Source organism: Amblyraja radiata, chromosome 1 (genome assembly GCF_010909765.2).
Source record: "Amblyraja radiata isolate CabotCenter1 chromosome 1, sAmbRad1.1.pri, whole genome shotgun sequence".
NCBI lineage: Eukaryota > Metazoa > Chordata > Chondrichthyes > Rajiformes > Rajidae > Amblyraja > Amblyraja radiata.
This window is the reverse complement of record NC_045956.1, coordinates 60,273,045-60,294,977: the sequence shown is the minus strand read 5'-3', so window position 1 is coordinate 60,294,977 and position 21,933 is coordinate 60,273,045. Positions and strand designations below refer to the sequence as shown.

At 47.5% G+C, this 21,933-nt stretch overlaps 1 protein-coding gene across 6 annotated transcripts in view; it reads left to right on the top strand.

Moving 5' to 3' along the window:
- unc5c (unc-5 netrin receptor C) overlaps window positions 1-21,377 on the top strand; it is a 288,173-nt gene extending 266,796 nt beyond the window's left edge. For 5 of the 6 annotated variants that reach the window (XM_033022624.1, XM_033022615.1, XM_033022604.1 and 2 more), the window contains 6 exons: window positions 971-1,139; window positions 2,002-2,235; window positions 5,427-5,576; window positions 8,509-8,673; window positions 17,969-18,138; window positions 21,170-21,377. In XM_033022624.1, the coding sequence (XP_032878515.1) occupies window positions 971-1,139; window positions 2,002-2,235; window positions 5,427-5,576; window positions 8,509-8,673; window positions 17,969-18,138; window positions 21,170-21,335 (1,054 nt within the window). In that variant the 3' untranslated portion in view covers window positions 21,336-21,377. The remainder of the gene's footprint in view (window positions 1-970; window positions 1,140-2,001; window positions 2,236-5,426; window positions 5,577-8,508; window positions 8,674-17,968; window positions 18,139-21,169) is intronic. The other variant, XM_033022596.1, reaches the window with a different exon arrangement.
- The last annotated feature ends 556 nt before the right edge of the window (window positions 21,378-21,933 follow it).

Genomic DNA, 21,933 nt, shown 5'->3' with positions numbered 1-21,933 from the left:
ACTTCTTTAGCCACAGCTGCCCTGGGGCAGACTGACGGAAGTGTGGCTGCCAATCTGCGCCTACGGCCCCTCCGACCACCACCAATCACTCACACACATTCACACACAGGCAAAGGTGGGTGAAGTGTCTTGCCCAAGGACACAACGACAGTATGCACTCCAAGCGGGATTCGAACCGGCTACCTTCCGGTTGCCAGCCGAACACTTAGCCCATTGTGCCATCTGTCGTCCCGAGAGTACTATGTTTACATATCTATCGTGCTGCAGCAAGTGTGAATTGGTTTATTTTAGTTTATTGTCACGTGCACCGAGGTACAGTGAAAAGCTTTTGTTGCGCGCCAACTAGTCAGCAGAAAGACTGGACATACTTGTAATCGAGCCATTCACAGTGGACAGGTACATGATAGAGTGAATGACATTAAGTGCAAGATAAAGTCCAGTAATGTCTGATTAGAGATAGTCTGAGGGTCTCCATTGAGGTAGACAGTCCAAAGACGTACAGGTTTGTAGGTTAATTGCCTTCGGTAAAATTCGGTGATCGCTGGTTGGTGCGGACGCGGTGGATCGAATGGCCAGTGCAGGCGCTGTATCTGTAATGGCTAAAGATGACATTTCGGGTCGGGACCCTTCTTTAGACTGATAAGTGATAGGTGGATAGAGGATCGCTAGTCGGCGTGGACTCGGTGGGTCATTGAGCCTGTTTCCGCGCTGTATCCCTGAAGTATAAAGTAGCTCAGGACCGATCTCTAGTTGTTGGTGGGACGGTTCAGTTGCCTGATAACAGCTGGGAAGAAACGGTCCCTGAATCTGGAGGTGTGCGTTTTCACACTTCTGTACCTATTGCCTGATGGACGAGGGGAGGAGAGGGAGTGACCAGGGTGAGACTGGTCTTTGATTATGCTGGTTGACCGTTTCGGGACCTATGACAATAAAACTCTCTTGACTCTGCTTGCTCTGCGGTCTTACCTAGGCTGCCACTAGAGGGGAGCCAGACGCTGCTGAGTCCGGTGGTCAGCTGTGGACCTCCCGGTGCCTTGCTGACCAGACCCATGGTACTGACCATCCACCACTGCGCTGAACCCAACATGGAGGACTGGATCCTTCAACTCAAGAGCATGTCCGCTGAAGGAACCTGGGAGGTGAGAAGCCTTTTCACTTTCGGCCAAATAAAGCTAATGTTTCCGTAAGACCATTGTCCACAAGGCGACAGAGTGGCGTGGAGGTAGAGCTGCTGCCTTACAGCACCAGAGACCCGGGCTTGATCCTGACTACGGCTCCTATCCGTACGGAGTTTGTATCTTCTCCCTGTGACCGCGTGGGTTCTCTCCGGATTCTCCAGTTTCCTCCCACACTCCCAAGACATGCAGGTTTGTAGGTTAATTGGCTTCGGTAAAATTGTAAATTGTGCATAGGATAGTGCTAGTGTTCGGGGTGATCGTTGGTCGGCACGGAATCTGTGGGCCAAAGGGCCCGTTTAGATGCTATATTTTTAAATATAATGTAAAGTAATATAATGTAATGTCATCCAATCTAATCAAATCTAAAATCGAAAGTATAAGACCTAGGAGCAGAATTAGGCCATTCGGCACATCTAGTCTACTCTGCAATTCAATCATGGCTGAATCTTTCCCTCTCAACCCCATTCTCCTGCCTTCTCCCTATAATCACTAACACCTGTATTAATCAAGAATCTATTCATCTCCGCCTTAAACATATCCATTGACTTGGCCTCCGCAGCTGTCTGTGTCAATGAATTCCACAGAATCTAGAGAAATGTTTTCCTCATCCCCTTTCTAAAGATACGTCCTTTTATTCTAAGGCTATGGCCTCTATTCCCAGACTCTCCCACTAGTGGAAACATGCACTCCACATCCTCTCTAACCAATCACTATTCTGTAAGTTTCAATGAGGTATCCCTCTCATCCTTCTAAACTCCAGCGAGTACAGGCCCAGTGCCTTCAAACGCTAGTCCTACGCTAACCTGGTCATCTTCCTCCACAGGATGTGGTGGTGCTGGGAGCAGAGTCCATCACCACCCCGTGTTACGTTCAACTGGATCCTCACGCCTGCCACGTGGTGACGGAGCATCTGGGGACCTACTGTCTGGTGGGACAATCGGTCAATAAGTCAGCAAGCAGGCGCCTGAAGCTGGCCATATTCGCACCAGCCGTCTGTGCCTCATTGGAATACACCATCAGAGTCTACTGCCTCCACGACACACAGGATGGCCTGAAGGTACCTTACGGGGGATAAAACAAAAGGAACAAATCGCTCGAGTAACTCAGTAGGTCAGGCAGCATCTCTGGAGAACAGAGAGTCCTACACTGTGGAAACAGGCCCTTCAGCTCAATTTGTCATCACCGACCAACATATCCCATCTACACCAGTCCCACCTGACTGCGTATGACCCATATCCCTCTAAACCTGTCGTATCCATGTAAAAATTGAAGAGTTGAAAGACTTAGCTTAATTTAGTTTAGTTTATTGTCACGTGTACTATCATTTTGAAGCTATTAGTTGCGTGTTATCCACTCAGCAGAAAGACTATACATGATTACAATCGAGCCGTCCACAGTGTACAGATAAAGGGAATAACATATAGTGCAAGATAAAGTCCAGTAAAGTCTGATTAAAGATAGTCCGAGGGACTCTAATGAGGTAGATGGGAGGTCAGGACTGCTCTCTCGTTGTTGATAGGATGGTTCAGTTGCCTGATAACAGCAGGGAAGAAACTGTCCCTGAATCTGGAGGAGAGCGTTTTCACACTTCTGTACCTCTTGCCTGATGAGAGAGGTGAGAAAAGGGTGTGACCAGGTTGAGATTTGTTCTTGATAATGCTGATGGCCTTGCCGAGGCAGCGTGACTGTAGTCAATGGAAGGGAGGTTTGTTTGTGTGATGTGTAGGAAGGAACTGCAGATGTTGGTTTAAACCGAAGATAGACACAAAAAGGTGGAGTAACTCAACGGGTCAGACGGCATTCCTGGTGAAAAGGAATAGGTGACATTTCGGGTTGAGACCCCTCCTCAGACTTTGTGTATGTGTGATGGTCTAGGCTACAGCCACAATTCTCTGCAATTTCTTACGGTATTGGATGGAGCAGTTCCCATACCACCGATGCTTTGAGTCAAGACCCTTCTTCAGATATCTCAGTGGGTGGGAGTGGTCGAAGGCTGGAAGGAATAGAGGTGGCACTGTGGTGTAGTGGTGGAGTTGTTGCCTTACAGTGCCAGAGACCCGGATTCGATCCTGACCTTGGTGGCTGTCTGTACAGAATTTGTGCGTTCTCCCTATGACCTCGTGCGATTTCTCCGGTATCCTCCCACGTTCCAAAGACGTTTGGGTTTGTAAGTCATTTAGCATCTGTAAATTGTCCCAATTGTGTAAGATAGAACTAGTGTATGAGTGATTGTTGGTTGGCTCAATCGATGGGCCAGTTTCACCCTAAACTAAAAAGAAAAGGTGGGGGCAGAACAAAGCCTGGCGAGTGATAGGTGGATACAGGTGAGCCTGCTTTGTCCTACCCCCTCCTCTTTCTCCTAGCTTTCTCCCCCTGACTACAATGAGTCTGAAGAAGGTCCCTACCTGAAACGTCACCTGTCCATGTTTTCTGGAGATGCTGCCTGACCCGCTGAGTTACTCCAGCACTTTGTGTCTTTTTTGTAGCACGTGATGTAGACCGGATAATCTGATATTTGAATGTGCATATTTGGCCAGGAGGCTCTCCAGCTCTTCTCTGTAAGATCTTGGATTGCTTGAGAGTGCAAATGGGACACCAGGTAGTTCCTTACCAAAACCACCACTGTGGACAGCGTTGCCTCAGGCAGTCCTTAGTATTGCTCTAGGAATGCTTGCCAGTGTCTTTCATTAAAGCTCCTCGAGTGAAGTATGTTGAGTAATTGTTGGGAATGGAAGAGTAAAAGGATTGTAGAGTGTTCATGTTCGTAGGTTCGAGGAGCAGAATTAGGCCATTTGGCCCATCATATCAAGAGAGTTGAGTGTGGGAGCAAAGAGGTCCTTCTGCAGTTGTCCAGGGCCCTAGTGAGACCATACCTGGAGTATTGTGTGCAGTTTTGGTCTCCAAATTTGAGGAAGGACATTCTTGCTATTGAGGGAGTGCAGCGTAGGTTTACAAGGTTCATTCCCGGGATGGCGGGACTGTCATATGTTGATAGAATGAAGCGGCTGGGCTTGTACACTCTGGAGTTTAGAAGGATGAGAGGATATTTTTGAAACATATAAGATTATTAAGGGATTTGACATGCTAGAGGCAGGAAACATGTTCCTGATGTTTGGGGAATCCAAAACCAGAGGCTACAGTTTAAGAATAACGGGTAGGCCATTTAGAACGGAGATGAGGAAAAACTTTTTCACCCAGAGAGTTGTGAATCTGTGGAATTCTCTGCCTCGGAAGGCAGTGGAGGCCAATTCTCTGGATGCTTTCAAGAGAGAGTTAGATAGAGCTCTTAAAGATAGTGATCAAGGTATATGGTTAGAAGGCAGGAACAGGGTACTGAATGTGGATGATCAGCCATGATCACAGTGAATGGCGGTGCTGGCTCGAAGGGCCGAATGGCCTACTCATGCATCTATTGTCTATTGTCAAGTCTACTCCACCATTTAATCATGGCTGATCTATCTTTCCCTTTCCACCCCATTCTTCTGGCTTCTCCCCACAACCCCCATACTAATCAAGAATCTGTCAATCTCCACCTTAAAGATATTAATTGACTTGGCCTCCAGGGCCATCCGAGGCAATGAAAAATATGGTTTTACAGCTACAGGACGTTCAATCTATGGGGAAACTGAGAGTAATCAAGGTCTCCGCATGTCCCGGGACACACTATCTTCTCCTGTCGAGCAAGAGATAAAAAAGCTTGAAAATGCATGCCACCAGATTCAAGAACAGCTTCAACCCCATCGTATCAGAGACTGAGGGCGACACAGTGGCTCAGTGGTAGTGTTGCTGCCTTACAGCGCCAGACACCCAGATTGATCCTGACTATGGGTGCTGTCTGTACGAAGTTTGTACGTTCTCCCTCTGACCGCGTGGGTTTTCGCCAGGTATTCCAGTTTCCTCCCACACTTCTAAGACGTACGGGTTTGTAGGTTGACACAAAGTGCTGGAGTAACTCAACGGCTCAGGCAGCATCTCTGAAGTCAAAGGATAGGTGACACTTTCTTCGGATGGAAAGTAGAGGAGGAGGGAACTGGAGGCAGGAAAAAAGGAGTTTGGAGTTTGAAGGAGACTGCCTGCCGTCAGACTGAAGAAGGGTCTCGACCTGAAACATCACCTCTCCATGTTCTCCACAGATGTGGCGTGACACGCTGAGTTACGCCGGCATGCTGTGTCCTCTCTGTGTAAACCAGCATCTGCTGTTCTTGTTTCTACTACTTGTAGTCATTCGATCCTGATCTCTGTTCACAGGAAGTAATTCAGCTGGAGAGGCAGATGGGAGGACAACTTGTGGATGAACCAAAGACCCTTCTATTTAAGGACAGCACCTACAACCTGCGTTTGTCCGTCCATGACATCCCACACTCTCTCTGGAGAAGCAAACTACTCACTAAGTACCAGGTAGGAATTAACTCTCAATTCCAGGTGAATTCTGTTGAGGAGGGGAGGATGTATATAGAGTCATAGAGTGATAGGCCCTTCGGTACAACTTGTCCATGAGTTCCCATCTAAGCTAGTTGGGTATAGTGGAGTAACCACTATGATCTCCTGGGTATAGTGGAGTAACCACTATGATCTCCACCATCCTTAGTCATCCAAGAAGACACCTGGGCAGGTACTTGGATAGGGTAGGTTTTTAGGGACATGGGCCAAAGGCAAGGAGGTGGGACAAGTGCAGATGGGTCATGTTGGTCGGCATGGGCGAGTTGGGCCAAAGGGCCTGTTTGCACTTTGTCTGATAGCAAGCTTTTTGGTCTCCTTCTGTGGCACAGTGGAGCATTGGTAGAGCCACTGCCTCACAGCCCCTGCGACCGAGGTGCCACCTTAGCCTCAGGTGCTGAATGTGTGGAGTTTGCACGATCTCCCTATGGTTTCTCCCAGGTGCTCCAGTTTCCTCCCACGTCCCAAAAATATTGGCTTGACCACTGGACCACTTGACCACTTGCCTCCAGTGTCTTGGTGATTGGTAGAATCCGAGAGATGGGAATGTGGGGAGAATGAAATGGGATTAATAAGGATAAATGGGTAGTTGATGGACATCATTTCATAAATCAGTTCATCAGCGGTGCTGGCTCGAAGGGCCGATTGGCCTACTCCTGCACCTATTGTCCATTGTCTAAATTCAAAAGTTATAGGAGCAGAATTAGGCCATTTGGCCCATCGAGTGCATGGCTATTCAATCATGGCTGATCTATCTTTCCCTCTCAACCAGTAACCTGCCTTCTCCTCATAACCCCTGACAAAATAATGGGCATAGGTAGGTTAGTCAGTCAAAAAATGTATCCAAGAGTTAAAATATCAAAGACTAGACAGCATGGAGTCAGTGGGCTGAAGGGCCTGTTTCATGCTGTATCTTTCACTTCAATCCACCAAATTCACGGATCCTTCCATTGATGGCTTAATGGAATGAGCAGGCAGAATGGAATTGGCACTGAGAAAGGCTCCTGGACCATTGTCTGGGTACTGCTGGCTTTAAGGTCAAAGGGCACAGTTTAAAAAAGATGTATGGGACAAGTTTTTTATATAGGGGATGGTGGGTGCCTGGAACGCACTGCCAGGGGTGGTAGTGGAGGCAGGCATGATAGTGGCGTATAAGTGGCGTTTAGTTATGCACTTTGACATGCAGGGAATGGAGGGATATGGATCACATGTAGGCAGATAATGGTGCCGCATTTGGCCCGTTTCTGTGCTGTACTGTTGGGATGCTTCTCATCATCTTACATACTTCCATCAGGTCTTCCCTCAACACCCAGAGTTCAAAAGAAAGTGAATGAATTAGAACATTTATTCATTTAGATTTTGGCTGCGATAAACAAAATGGCAGGTTAAACTAATCTCCTCTGCCTGCAATTGACCACGACCCTTCCTTTCCCTGCATATCCATGTGCCTATCTAAAACTCTTTCAAACGCCACTATCGTATCTGGCTCCACCACCACCCCTGGCAGTACATTCCAGGCACACCCTACCCTCTGTGTAAAAATCTTACCCCTCATTACTGTGACATTTTATATCACTCCCTTTTCTCCCCTCTCCCATCAGTCAAGAGGTACAGAAGTATGAAAACGCACACCTCCAGATTCAGGGACAGTATCTTCTCAGCTGTTATCAGGCTACAGATACATTGGAGAACCTCAGACTATCTTTAATCGGACTTTACTTGCTAAAAGACCTTCCCTTTATCCTGTACCTTACACTGTTGGACGACGATTGTAATCATGTATAGTCTTTCCGTTGACTGGATAGCACGGAACAAGGATGCTTTCCACTGTATCTCAGTACATGTGACAATAAATGAAGCTCAACTCAGCACCTTAGTACCTTGTCCTAGGTCGGAGTTCACATTGAGTTGTGTTATTGGGATGGCAAGTGAGTTTAACTTTTCGCTAACTGCATAGCACGCAACAGCTGTACATTGTACCTTGGTACAAGTGACGATAATAAACAAGTCAAGTCAAGTCACTTTTATTTCTATAACACATTTAAAAAACATCTCTCGTTGACCAAAGTGCTTTACATTGGTGGAGGTACTAACGTTCTACAACAGTGGTTCATAGATTAAGTACATACATAAATACATACATATAGCCCTCCCTCAGAGGACGTCAAGAAAGGCTTGAAAGATGAGTTTTAAGTCTCGACTTAAAAGAGTCGATGGAGGGGGCAGTTCTGATGGGAAGGGGGATGCTGTTCCACAGTCTAGGAGCTGCAACCGCAAAGGCACGGTCGCCCCTGAGCTTATGCCTAGACCGCGGGATATTCAGTAACCCCAAGTCGGCCGATCTGAGGGACCTGGAGGTGGAGTGATTGGTTAGCAGACTTTTGATGTAGGTGGGGGCAAGCCCGTTAAGGGCTTTGTAGACATAAAGAAGGATCTTGAAATTTATTCGGAACCGCACAGGGAGCCAGTGGAGAGAGGCCAGGATCGGGGTGATGTGGTCCCTTTTTCAGGTGCCCGTCAGGAGTCTCGCTGCGGCGTTTTGAACCAGTTGCAGGCGGGACAGGGAAGATTGGCTGATGCCAGTGTAAAGAGAGTTGCAGTAATCGAGGCGGGAGGAGATAAAAGTGTGGAACTAAACTAAACTATGCACCTAATGTCTCATCCCAGAGAGGAGTTCACATGAATTGTGTCATTGGCATGACAGGTGAGTTTAACTTTCCACTGACCGGATGGTGAATAGCCCAGTGAATAGTTTTTTTGTTGCATGCTATCCAGTGGCAATAATGGTAAACTACACAGTATACGTGACAAGAATAATAAACTGAACTGAACTACTGCCTCTGCAGTGAATCCGACTGTTGCAGTAATCAAACCTGCCCTTTTGTTCAACCAGGAGATTCCCTTCCACCAGATCTGGAGTGGGTGTCAGCGGAACCTGCACTGCACCTTCACGCTGGAGCGATTCAGCCTCGTCACGACCGAGCTGGTGTGTAAATTCTGCGTGAGGCAGGTGGAGGGAGAAGGACAGATCTTTCAGATCCAGAGCACCTTGTCCGAGGTATGTCCTCCATGCCAGCGGCCGTTCATAGCTTTTTAAAAAAAACTTTTTTTTAATCAAAATATTTATTAAAATATTAAAATAATATGTACAGTATTAAACAAAACAGAACCCACCACCATAAAATACACGACAAACGATAAACTATTATACAACTATCTTACACTCTTTGTCAAGGATGCAATCAACCCCCCCGCGGTGCCAGGCAGTCCTGGAAATCCCCCAGGGTGCTCGTGGGCAGCGCATAGTCCCTCTCTAACACCCCCAGGGCGCGGATGTAACTCCAGAAAAGGGGCGGGCAGCTGGCTCTGGCAGACCGTTCATAGCTTGTGGTGCACGCCCCACATGGGGGAGACTAGGGAACGGGGTGGTGATGTGGATTAACAGTGACTGGGCCGTATGGATTCAGAACTGGCTCACTGCTGGAAAGCAGGGTTGTGGTGGAAGTTCAATATTCAGGCTGGAGGTCTGTGACCAGTGAAGTTCCACAGGGATCTGTGCTGGGACCCTCTGGCGTTTGTGATATATATAAATTACCTCAGACTTTACTTTAGACTTCAGAGATACAGTGCGGAAATAGGACCTTCGGCCCCCCAATTCAGCACCGACAAGTGATCACCCCATGCACTAACGCCATCCTACACACTAGAGATAATTTGCCATTTGCAAATAATCTGCAATCCAAAGCTAAATAACCTACAAACCTGTAGGTCCTTGGCGTGAAGGATGGAACCGGTATGTAAACACTGTACTCTGACACACACACACACACGGGCACGCACGCACGCACACACACGCGCGCACACACACACACACACACACACACACACACACACACACACACACACACACACACACACACACACACACACGTGCTGTGAGTATCAGGCATGTGCCGTGAGTAATTACTCAAGGTAGGCAGTCAGTCGGCTTTAAAAAAAAAAAATTTAAACCGCGCATGCGCAGATGGTTCACTCCGTAAAAATTAAAAATTAAAATAAAAACAGTAACATTTCAATTTGCACAAGGCTTCCTAGTCTCCTTTATTCTTAATTACTGAATGGGTGGGGGGTGAAGGGTGATGGCAGGTGGAGAGATGGTGGGAAAAACAGGAGTACAGGGAAAAGTTGAATCAGTTGTCATCTTATTGAATGACAACACTTGTTCAAGGGACCAATTGGGGGGAGAGTTCCTTTCACAGCGTGTGGAGAGTCTGTGCCAGGGGTAAAGTTGTGGGGAGGGCAGGAGCGTTGAGAAGGAGGGGGTCGGGGATAATGCCAGTAACTCACTCACTCACCGCTGCCGCAGCTCCCCGGGCCAAAGCCACCGCATTGTAGCCGGGGATAGAAGCTGCTCGGGTGGCTGCGAGCGGCCGCCGGGACCCGACAGCAGAGCTGGCCGCCACTTCAGCGCCTTCTGCCGGCCCGCTCACCTCTGGCAGTGGTCTCCGTCTGAACACCTCTCACCTGCCGCTCGTTCATGTTAGCGGCTTCCTGCAAATCCTTAAATTCCCACAGCCGAGTAACCTCAATCGCGCTGTCGGAATTTAAGGACATGAGTGAGGCCAGCGAGTGGCAGGAGAGAGGTTTTTAGACGGAGAGCTAGAGGTGAGCGGGGGCCGGCAGAAGGCGCTGAGGTGGCGGCCAGTTCCGCTGTCCGGCCCGGCGGCCGCTCACAGCCACCCGAGCTACTTCTCCCCCACTGCCTCAATGCGGTGGCTCCGTGCAAGGAGTGTCGCAAGTGGCATTATCCCGATCCCCTCCTTCACAACATTCGTGCCCTCCCTGCAACTTTACCCCGGGCCAGACTCCCTAAACACTGTGAAAGGAACTCTCCCCCCCTCCCCCCCCCCCCCCCCACACCCCGGGAAATACGGTATTTAAAAACATCACCAAGAAATGTACTTACCACATCATTGGTACATGAGCTCCATTCTTCTCTTTGTTTCCTAAGATACACTTAAAATAATGACAATCCATATTTGAAAAACTCGCCAAGAAACTAGCGCTGCGCATGCGCAGTACGCGGCAAAGGCAGAATTTCAGCTGCCTTCAGCCCCGCTTGAAATTGACGGCTTGAAGCAGCGCTGACGGCACGTGGGCTGCACAGACCAAGGGTTACAAGTGCTGCGGATGAAAGGCATGGAGAATTATGCCTACCTAAGAGATCGATCTCCTAGATAGGCATAATTCTCCCATGCCTTTACTATTTATATTTAGTTATTACTATTTTATAATTTTAGTCAGGGTAGGCAGTGCCTACCTTGCCTACCCTGACGGCACGTGCCTGGTATATATGTCAATATATAGACATATATTGACATATTGTCTCTGGAACTGGTGCGCTACAATGCTGAGAACTATATTCTGCACTCTGTATCTTCCACTTTGCTCTATCTATCGCTCTTGAGTTTGACTTGATTGTATTTATGTACGGTATAACATGGTCCTTACCATTATGTATTGTATATCTGATCTGTTTGTTTAGCAGGCAAAACAAAGCCTTTCACCGTACCTCAAAACACATGACACTAATACACCTAAACCAAGAACTGAAACTATTGTGGCAATTAACAGTTGAACATGATAGCGTATGGTGGAACTCAGCGGTAGAGTTGCTGCCTTACAGCGCTAGAGACCCGGGTTTGATCCTGACTACGGGTGCTGTCTGTACAGAGATTGTACGTTCTCCATGTGCCTGCGTGGGTTTTCCCCGGGTGCTCCGGGTTCCTCCCACACTCCAATGATGTGCAGGTTTATAGGTTAATTTGCTTCAGTAAGAATTATAAATTGTCCCTAAATTGTGTAGGATAGCGTTAGTGTACGGGGCCTAACGGACTGTATCCACGCTGTATCTCTAAACTAAACTAAACTAAAAGATGGGAGCTGCTCTTTCAGGCATGGGTCTTGTGCTCGGTATAGCAGCTTCAGCAGCCACAGACCCCGTCCTTTGGGTATGAAGTCTCTCTGGCGATGCTGATTGGTGTCTACGAATATTAGTGAATCCTGCCAGAGGGCAGGTCTCTGGTGTTATTTACACAGCTCACAGGCCTTCACCTCACGGAGACAGCCTTTTGACTGTTTTCCAAGACATCTGTGGAATCCCGGCCCCGTCTCTGGATTAATGAGACGTCGTTACAGACGGATCAAAGGCAGAGGAAATTATTTTTTGATTTGAGCTCATAACTTATGGAAGCAATTGTGACAAACTTAGTCTGTAGTGTCTCCCACCTTGTCGTGGTTCCCAAAATGCTCTCTCTCTCTCTCTCTCTCTCTCTCTGGAAACTGGCTGGGGAGATCGATGCCTCTGACCTCTCCGTGACCCTGGCTGCCTGCTATTATGTGGGAGCCCAGGCCAAGTACTGATGCGACAGAAACCTGGAGAACTTTCCCTGAACTTTGTCACGGGGCAGCGAGTGAAGGCATTATGTTAAAAAGGCAACCATGTTATTTTAAATCAATTAAAAATCAACCATTTAGACCAGAGAGCCCCTATCTTCAATATCGAAGATAAGTTCATAAGTTCTAGGAGCAGAATTAGGCCATTCGGCCCATCGAGTCTACACCGCCATTCAATCTATCTTTCCCTCTCAACCCCATTCTCCTGCCTTCTCCCCATAACCCTTGACAACCGAACTAATCAAGAATCTGTCAATCTCCGCTTTAAAAATACCCAATGACTTGACGTCCACAGCTGTCAGTGGCAATGAATTACACTTCCTCTTCTCCCCTACCAGCTCTTACCTGTCCAACATACTGGGTGGTTTACTCTGAGTCATACAGCACGATAACGGGGCCCTTCAGCCAACCACGTCCACCCCCACCAAGATGCCACATCTATGTTGGTCCCATTTGCCTGCGTTTGGTCCATATCCCTCTAAATCTTTCCTATTAGAGGCCGGCATGGTGGCACAGCGGTAGAGTTTCTGCTTTACAGTGCCAGAGTTCCAGGTTTGATCCTGACTACGGGTTCTGACTGTACGGACTTTGTACGTTCTACCTGTGACCGCGTGGGTTTTCTCCGGGTGTTCTGGTTTCCTCCCACACTCCAAAAATGTATAGGTTTGTTGGATGTAGACACAAAATGCTGGAGTAACAAAGATGAGGCAGCATCTATGGAGAGAAGGAATTGGCGACGTTTCGGATCGAGACCCTTCTTCAGACTGAAACGTCGAAGAAGGGTCTCGACCCGAAACATCGCCAATTTCTTCTCTACATAGATGCTGCCTCATCTGCTGAGTTACTCCAGCATTTTGTGTCTACCTTTGATTTTACCAGCATCTGCAGTTCTTTCTTGAACAGGTTTGCAGGATAATTGGCTTTGATAAAATTGTAAATTGTCCCTAGCATGTAGGATAGTGCTAGTGTACAGGGTGATCGCTGGTCAGCACAGACTCGGTGGGTCGAAGGGCCTGTTTCCAGGCTGTATCACTAAAGTCAAAAGTCTATCCCAGTTTCTGTCCAAGTGTCTTTGAACTGCTGCTATAGTACCTGCCTCAGCTACCTCCTCCAGCATCTCTTCCATACACCCACGGCCCTCTGTGTGAATTGGTTACCCCTAAGGTTACTATTAAATCTTGTCCCTCTCATCTTAAATCTATGTCCTCTAGTTTTTGATTTGCCTGACCTGGGTAAAAGACTCTGTGCCTGCAACCCTATCTATTCCCCTCATGATTTTTAACACCTCTGTAAGGTCACCCCTCATCCTCCTGCACTCCAAGGAATAGAGTCCTATACTGCTCAACCTCTCCCTATAGCTCAAGCCCTCAAGCTTAGAGGAGGCCCTTCCAGTCACATAATGATCCGAAATCACCTATCAATGCTCTCCAGAGATGCTGCCTGACCCGCTGATGCCATGATGTCAATTTAAACTAATCACTGCCTGCACATAATCCATATCCTTCCATTCCCTGCATATCCAAGTACCTCATTTAAACTTTGTCCCTCTCAACATAACCTATGCCCTCATGTCTTTGACATTCCACCTTTTTTTTTAATTTTATTTTTTTAATTAATTTTTTTTTTTTTTAATTATGAAACTACTTTTATTTAAAAAATAAAAATAAACATAGAGTATTAACACAATCAAAGACTGCCTATGCTGACAGTTTACAAACAAATGATCATCAAATTAATAACGTCAACGTCAACTGGACCTACGAATGGCCGTTGAAGGTCGAGTGTTCCGTTTATCAACAAAACACTCGACCTTCAACGGCGACCAGTATTCATGGAAAGCCTCCAAAGTCCCCATGGACACCACGTGTTCCCTCTTAACACTTAAACAAAATTATCAAATTAAAATATTAACATTCTTATCGATAATATATTCAAACTCCTGTGGTGACCAGCGTGCACAGAAGACCTCCACAGTCCCCATGGACACCGCGTGTTCCTTTTCTAGGGACACGCGAGCTCGGACGTAACCCCGGAAAAGGGGCAGGTAGGCGACCGGTGTGCGGCCATCGACTGCCCGCTGCCTGGACCCGCGAATGGCCATCTTGGCCAGGCCCAGGAGCAGACCGACAGGGAGACCCACTCCTCCCTCCCATCCACCCTGGGGAAAAAGGTTCTGACTGCCTACCCTTTGTGTTTAAGAAGGAACTGCAGATGCTGGAAAATCGAAGGTAGACAAAAATGCTGGAGAAACTCAACGGGTGAAGCAGCATCTATGGAGCGAAGGAAATAGGCAACGTTTGATTCAGGTTGATCTCCCGGTGGCACTTCAACTCCCCCTCCCATTCTGAATCCGACCTTTCTGTCCTACCCACCCCCACCCCCACATCAGTCTGAATCAATCAATCAATCAATCAATCAACCTTTATTTTCATCTTGCAAAGCAACAGTTGTACAGTGCAAAATGAGGACGTTTCCCAGGGAATACCGGAGCATCGCACATGAAACTTAAAACATTTCACACATAATAACAGTAAAAACAATCCAGTCCCTGATGAAACAGTATAAATAATTAAAAGCAGGTAAAACAGCAACATTAAAATACAGTAAAAACAGTCCTTAAAATGTCCAGGGCAGCTGATTTACGTGGCCAGTGCCAGAATTATTAAATTGTCAGTGCAAAGCAGCGGAATCAGGTAGAGTGACTGTTTAGCAGCCTCACAGCCTGTGGCAGGAAGCTGTTTAGCAGTCTGGGCTTTGATGCTACGGTATCTCTTGCCTGATGGCAGGAGATCCAGGTGTGTGTGTGGAGGGGGTGCAGTTTGTCCTTAGCTATGCTCATTGCTTTTTTCAGGCAGCGGCTCTGGAACAGTTCTTGTAAAGTAGGGTCTCGACTCGAAACGTTGCCTATTTCCTTCGCTCCATAGATGCTGCCTCACCCGCTGAGTTTCTCCAGCATTTTTGCCTACCCTATCTACATCATTTTATATACTTGTATCAGGTCTCCATTCAACATCTGGTGTTCCAGAGAAAGCGAATGAATTAGAGCATTTATTTATTTAGAGTTTGTCTGTGCTGGAAATAATGCCAAGTTAAACCCACCATATCTGCCTGCATGTGATCCGTATCCCTCCATTCCCTGCATATCCATGTGCCTATCTAACAGCCTCTTAAACGCCACTACATGCTTCAGCACCACCAGCGGGACCTATCAACCTCTGGGTAGAAATTGCCCCTCATATCTCCTTTAAACTTGTTCTCTCTCACGTTAAAGCCCTGTGTTCGAGTCTTTGACATTTCCACTTGGGAAGAAGTGTGGCACAGTGGCGTATCAGTAGAGCTACTGCCTTACAAAGCTTGGCTGTACAATGTTTGTATCTTTGCCCCGTTACTTGCGTGGGTTTTCTCCGAGATCTTCAGTTTCCTCCCACATTCCAAAGACGTACAGGTTTGTAGGTTAATTGGCTTGGTATAAATGTAAAATTGTCCCTCATGTACGTGTGTAGGGTAATGTAGCGGCAGATTTTCATTTCTTTCAGGTAATTTAGCACCCTAGCCGCTATTTGGATGAGAATGGTTGAAGGGGGTGTCTTCTAAACGCACGCAAGCTCACTCACAGAGACCTTCAGAGTTTCTTCTCAGATATACTTCAAAACACTGTCTTTTGATGAATAAATGCTTTATTGTTGATAGAAAACAGTAAGATACATCCAAGTTTCTTCCGACTCGTTACTACAATCTTCTTCGAACTCCAGCTTATTACTTTAGACATTAGCAAACTCCTCGTGTCTCCGTAACACTGGCAAGATCTGGCATGATCTCCTTGAGATCTCCCATGGACCCCGCAAGGCCCGCATGGCTCACATGATCTTACATGGTAGAAGGGTTAACCTTCCCCATGGTCTCTCCAAACTAATCTAAAAACTAAACTTCTGCGCAAGCATCTAAGCTCCAAACATGCCCAAAAACACGTCATGAATCCCACCCACAATATAACGGGCAGTCTAAAATGTAAAGGCACATGCCATCCTCAATGACATGCAAAACAGGCCAAATGGCCACTACAGGTAGTGTTAGTGTGCAGGGATCGCTGGTCGGTGCGGACTAAATGGGTTGAAGGGCCTGTTTACGCGCTGTATCTCTAAACGAAACAAAACGAAAAAGTTTGTGACTGTCTACCCTCTCTATGCCTCTCACAATTTTACACACTTCTATCTGGTCGCCCCTTAACCTCTGGCACCAGAGAAAACAATCCAGTCTGTCCAATCTCTCTGTGTTGCTAAACAAATTAGCGCCTAACTTGCAAGTAAGAAAGGCGAGTTCATCAGCTTGCTTAAATTTTGTTAAATCTTGTAATTGTACCTGCCTCAACCACCTCCTCTGTACCTCGTTCCATGTACCCACCACCCTCTGAGTGAAAGAGTTGCCCCTCAGGTACCTATTAAACCTTTCCCATCTCACCTTAAACCTATGTCCTCTAGTTCTAGACTGGGACATCAGACCGACTGGCGGTTTATTTTATTATTACCAGCGCATGTAAGGAGTTTTGTTCGTGGGATATCGAATTTGAGCAGATCATAATATGAAAGAGACAAAGTGCTGGAGTAACTCAGTGGGCCAGGCAGCATCTCTGTAGAACATGGATGGGTGACATTTCAGATCGGGGCCCTTTTTTAGACCCTTCTAATTGCAATTCATTCATCTGCAGGAGAGTCCCAACCCGAAACGCCATCTATTCATGTTCTCCAGAGATGCTGCCTGACCCGCTGAGTAGTGATTTAGGGATATAACGTGGAAACAGGCCCTTCAGCCCACCGAGTCCATGCCAACCAACAATCACCCATACACTAGTTATATCCTACACACTAGGGATCATTTACTGAAGCCAATTAACCTACAAACCTGCACATAGAAACATAGAAAATAGGTGCAGGAGTAGGCCATTTGGCCCTTCGAGCCTGCACCGCCATTCAATATGATCATGGCTGATCATCCAACTGTACCTGCCTTCTCTCCATACCCCATGATCTCCTTAGCCACAAGGGCCACATCTAACTCCCTCTTAAATATAGCCAATGAACTGGCCTCAACTACCTTCTGTGGCAAAGAATTCCAGAGATTCACCACTCTCTGTGTGAAAAATGTTTTTCTCATCTCGGTCCTTTCCCCTTATCCTTAAACTGTGACCCCTTGTTCTGGACTTCCCCAACATCGGGAACAATCTTCCTGCATCTAGCCTATCCAACCCCTTAAGAATTTTGTAGGTTTCTATAAGATCCCCCCTCAATCTTCTAAATTCTAGTGAGTACGAGCCGAGTCTATCCAGTCTTTCTTCATATGAAAGTCCTGCCATCCCAGGAATCAGTCTGGTGAACCTTCTCTGTACTCCCTCTACGGCAAGAATGTCTTTCCTCAGATTAGGAGACCAAAACTGTACTCAATACTCCAGGTGTGGTCTCACCAAGACTCTGTACAACTGCAGTAGAATCTGGAATGTGGATGGAAACCGGAGCACCCGGGAAAAAAAACACGCGCTCACAGGGAGAACGTACAAACTCTGTACAAACAGCACCCATAGTCAGGAGCGAATTTATCATGCATCTGTACACTGTGGATGGTTCGATTATAATCATGTATTGCCTTTCTGCTGACTGGTTAGCAGGCAACAAAAGCTTTTCATTGTATCTTGGTACATTTGACAATAAACTAAGCTCAAACCCGGGTCTCTGGTGCTGTAAGGCAGCAACTCTACCGCTGCGCCACTGCGCCACTGCTTTTATAAATCATGCCACCAGACTTACTGAATTACTCCGGCGCTTTGTGTCTCTTTTTTTGGAGAGGCAACATCTGCAGTTCCTTGTGTTGGCTTCTTGGTGTAATCTGGCCCCTTGCTTCCACAGGAGCTGCGGCCATTGGATGTGGAGCCAGAGGCCTCTGCCACCTCCCTGATGGGACCCACCGCCTTCAGGATCCCCCTCGCCATCCGGCAGAAGATCTGCAGCAGCCTGGATGCTCCCAACAACAGAGGGAACGACTGGCGCCTACTGGCCCACAAGCTAAGCCTGGACGGGTGAGTCCACAGGACGGAGGTGTTGGGCGAGAAATGGTGCCGTTCATTTGTCCCTGTTTGGGCGGGACGGGGATGACTTCAGCCGGTGAAGCTTTAGCTTTAGTTTCATCTATACACTATGGAAACAGACCCTTCAGCCCACCGAGTCCATGCCCACCAGCAATCACCCAGTCGGGCAGCACAGTGGCACAGGAGTTATGTTGCTGCCTTACAGTGCCAGAGATCCAGGTTCGATCCTGACTACGAGTGCTGTCTGTACGCTCATCCCTTGAATGTGTGGGTTTTCTCCGGGCGCTCCGGTTTCCCCTCACACTGCAAAGACGTACGGGTTTGTCAGTTAATTGGCTTTGGTAATAGAAAATGGTAAATTGTCCCTCGAGCTAGTGCACGGGAATCGCTGGTCAGCGCAGACCCGGTTGGCCAAAGGGCGTGTTTCCTCACTGTATCCCTAAGTTAAACCTAACTAAACAATGCTGAGCTTTTAAAGCTTTTCTGTTTTATTTTGCAATAATATTTCTGTTAATTGGCAGAGCAGGGCTTGTTAGTTTTGCAAACAGTTTGTTCTTCTCACACTCCCTAGAAAACAGTGCCAAAAATAATTAAACAGTAGTGCCAACGAATTCCTGTTACTTAGTACTCCTTGTGATTTAAAAGCAAAAGCTGTCTCACACTAGATTTGCCTCTTGTAATAACTGAATCCACCCATGGGTGGCAAGAGTGTTCTGCCTGCATCAAGCAGGACATTTTGCCACAAGGCATTAATATGCAGTTTTCCTTATGTAAACTTTCCTATTTTTCCCCTCAGTTGATTTAATTCTGCTTTTGCAGCCTCATTCAATGCAGTGATGAATAAACCAACATTTATATTGACTCCATTTATACCTCACGCTGTCTCGGCAAGGCCTGCAGCATAAACAAGGATGAGTCACACCCTGGTCACTCCCTCTTCTCCCCTCTCCCATCAGGCAAAAGGTATAGAAGTGTGAAAACGCACACCACCAGTTTCAGGGACAGTTTCTTCCCAGCTGTTTGCAGGCAATTGAATCATCCTACCACAACTAGAGAGCAGTGCTGAACTACTATCTACATCTTTGGTGACCCTCGGACTATCCTTAATCGGACTTTGCAGGCTTTACATTGCACTAAACGTTATTCCCTTATCATGTATCTATACACTGTAAATGACTCGATTGTAATCATGTATTGGCTTTCGGCGGATTGGTTAGTACACAACTAAAGCTTTTCACTGTACCTCGGTACACGTGACAATTAAATAAACGGAACTGAACTGAACTGAGTAGGAAGGAACTGCAGGTGCTGGTTTAAACCAAAGATAGACATGAAATCCTGCAGTCTCAGTGGGACAGGCAGCATCTCTGGACAGAAGGAATGGGTGACATTTCAGGTCGAGACCCTTCTTCAGACTGTACTGAACTGATTTACGATGATGTTGCCAGGATTCAAGAGTCTTGAGCTGTAAAGAGAGGATGAGCAGGCTAAGAGATTAGTCCTAAAATATAGAACATAGAAGAGGGGAGCACAGAATGGGCCCGACAGCCCAAAATGTCCATGCCGAACATGACGCCAAGTTAAACTGATCTTATCTGACTTTACATGATCCATATCCCTATATTCTCTGCACTTCCATGTGCCTACCTAAAAGCCTCTTAAACACCATTATTGTATCTGCCTCCAGCACCACCCCAGACAATATGTTCCAGGCCCCCACCACTATCTAAAAACCTTGCCCCTCATGGATATGCAGGGAATGGAGGGACATGGATCGCATGCAGGGAATGGAGGGATATGGATCGCATGCAGGGAATGGAGGGATATGGATCACATGCAGAGAATGGATATGGATCACATGCAGACAGAGTAGGGGTTGGCACTGTGGCGCAGCGGTAGAGTTGCTACCTTATAGCATTAGAGATCTGGGTTCGATACGGACTACGAGTGCTGTCTGTATGGAGTTTGTATGTTCTCCCTGCGTGGGTTTTCTCCGGGTGCTCCGGTTTCCTCCCACACGCCAAAGACATGCAGGTTTGTAGGAGAATTGGCTTTGGTAAAATTGTAAATTATCCCCAGTGAGTAGGATCGTGCTAGTGTACAGGATGATCGCTGGTCGGTGCGGACTGGGTGGGCCGAAGGGCCTTTTCCCAAGCTGTATCTCTGAAGTCTAAAGTAAAGTTTATGTTGGCATCATTGCTAGGCACAGACATTGTGGGCCGAAGGGCCTGTTCCAGCACCATGCTTTTCTTTGTATAGTTCATGTTCATACGCTATAGAAGCAAAAACAGGCTATTCGACCCATTATGTCTACTCCGCCATTCAATCAAGGCTGGTCTATCTTTCCCTCTCAACCCCATTCTACTACCTTCTCTCCGTAACCCCTGGCACCCGTACTAATCAAGAATCTGTCAATCTCCGCCTTAAAAATATCCACTGAACTCGCCACCACAGACTTCAATGAATTCCCCAGATTCATAAAATCTTCACCACCCTCTGACTAAAGAAATTCCTCTAATCTCCTTTCTAAAGGAACATCCTTTAATTATCTCTTCTCCCGTTGTTCTCTGGTCCTAGACTCTCCCACCAGTGGAAACACCCACTCCATATCCGGGCCTATCACTATTCGCTAAATTTCAATAAGATACCCCTTCATCCTTCTAAACTCCAGCGAGTACAGGCCCAGTGCAGTCATATGCTCATCACACATTAACCCAAACATTCCTGTGTTCATTCGTTTAAACCTCCCCTGGACCCTCTCCAATGCCGACACATCCTTCCTCAGATGTGGGGCCCAAAACTGCTCACAATACTCCAAATGCGGTCTGACCAGTGCTTTAGAAATCCTCATCATTACATCCCTGTTTTATATATTCTAGTTGTAGTCCTACGTAGTTCTGGTGGACACACTGCGGGAGGCTTGTGACAGCAGGAGATTGATTCTCCAGACTGCAGACTTTCCCTTGTTCCACGCAGTGACATTATTTCCGCTAACCCCTCTCTTCTCCCTCCTCCCTCCCAGGTACCTGAATTACTTTGCCACCAAATCCAGCCCGACCGGTGTCATCCTGGACCTGTGGGAAGCTCAGAACTTTCCGGAAGGCAACCTGGGCTCTTTGGCCGCGGCCCTGGAGGAGATGGGACGGCACGAGACGGTGGTGTCTCTGGCGAGGGAGATGAAGTGCTGAGAGAGAGAGAGAGATGGAGAGGGAGAGAGAGAGAGAGAGAGACGCCTGCTTTAAGTAAAGGGTGGGAGCAGTGGATGAGAGCGGACAGCCCTACTCCATCGCTCAGCCCCACTGATACCATCGCTCCAATACCGTGCATCTTTTTCTCGTCTGACCAACACCATCCCTGCCTGCCCTGCTGCCGCTTGGGTTGACTGCGCACAGGCCTGGTTGCAGGCTTCTTTATAGTTTCTCAGGAAACGGAATTATATATCCAGGTAAATGGATCCCGGCAGTCTCTCCGGCAGTCTGGGCGTCTGCGGCTTCACCAGACACGGACCTGCCACGAGTGTCTGGGGCGCAGACTCCACTGTTGTTGCTGCCTTCTCTCGGGACATGGGGCGGAGGGAAGTTAGGTGCCCACGTTACTGCCCGTCGCACGCAGGGTCCATGCTCTGCCCAGGTAGGCCCCGGACTCCTCTGTCGCCGCCCGGCCGAGCTTCCGCTGGCTGGGGCTCCCGCCCTGCCGTGCACGAGCAACGAGCGGCGGGAGTGAGGGGCTGGAGTGGAGGGTAACACACCGTCAATGCACGGGGACTTGGGTCAACAGAACCACTAC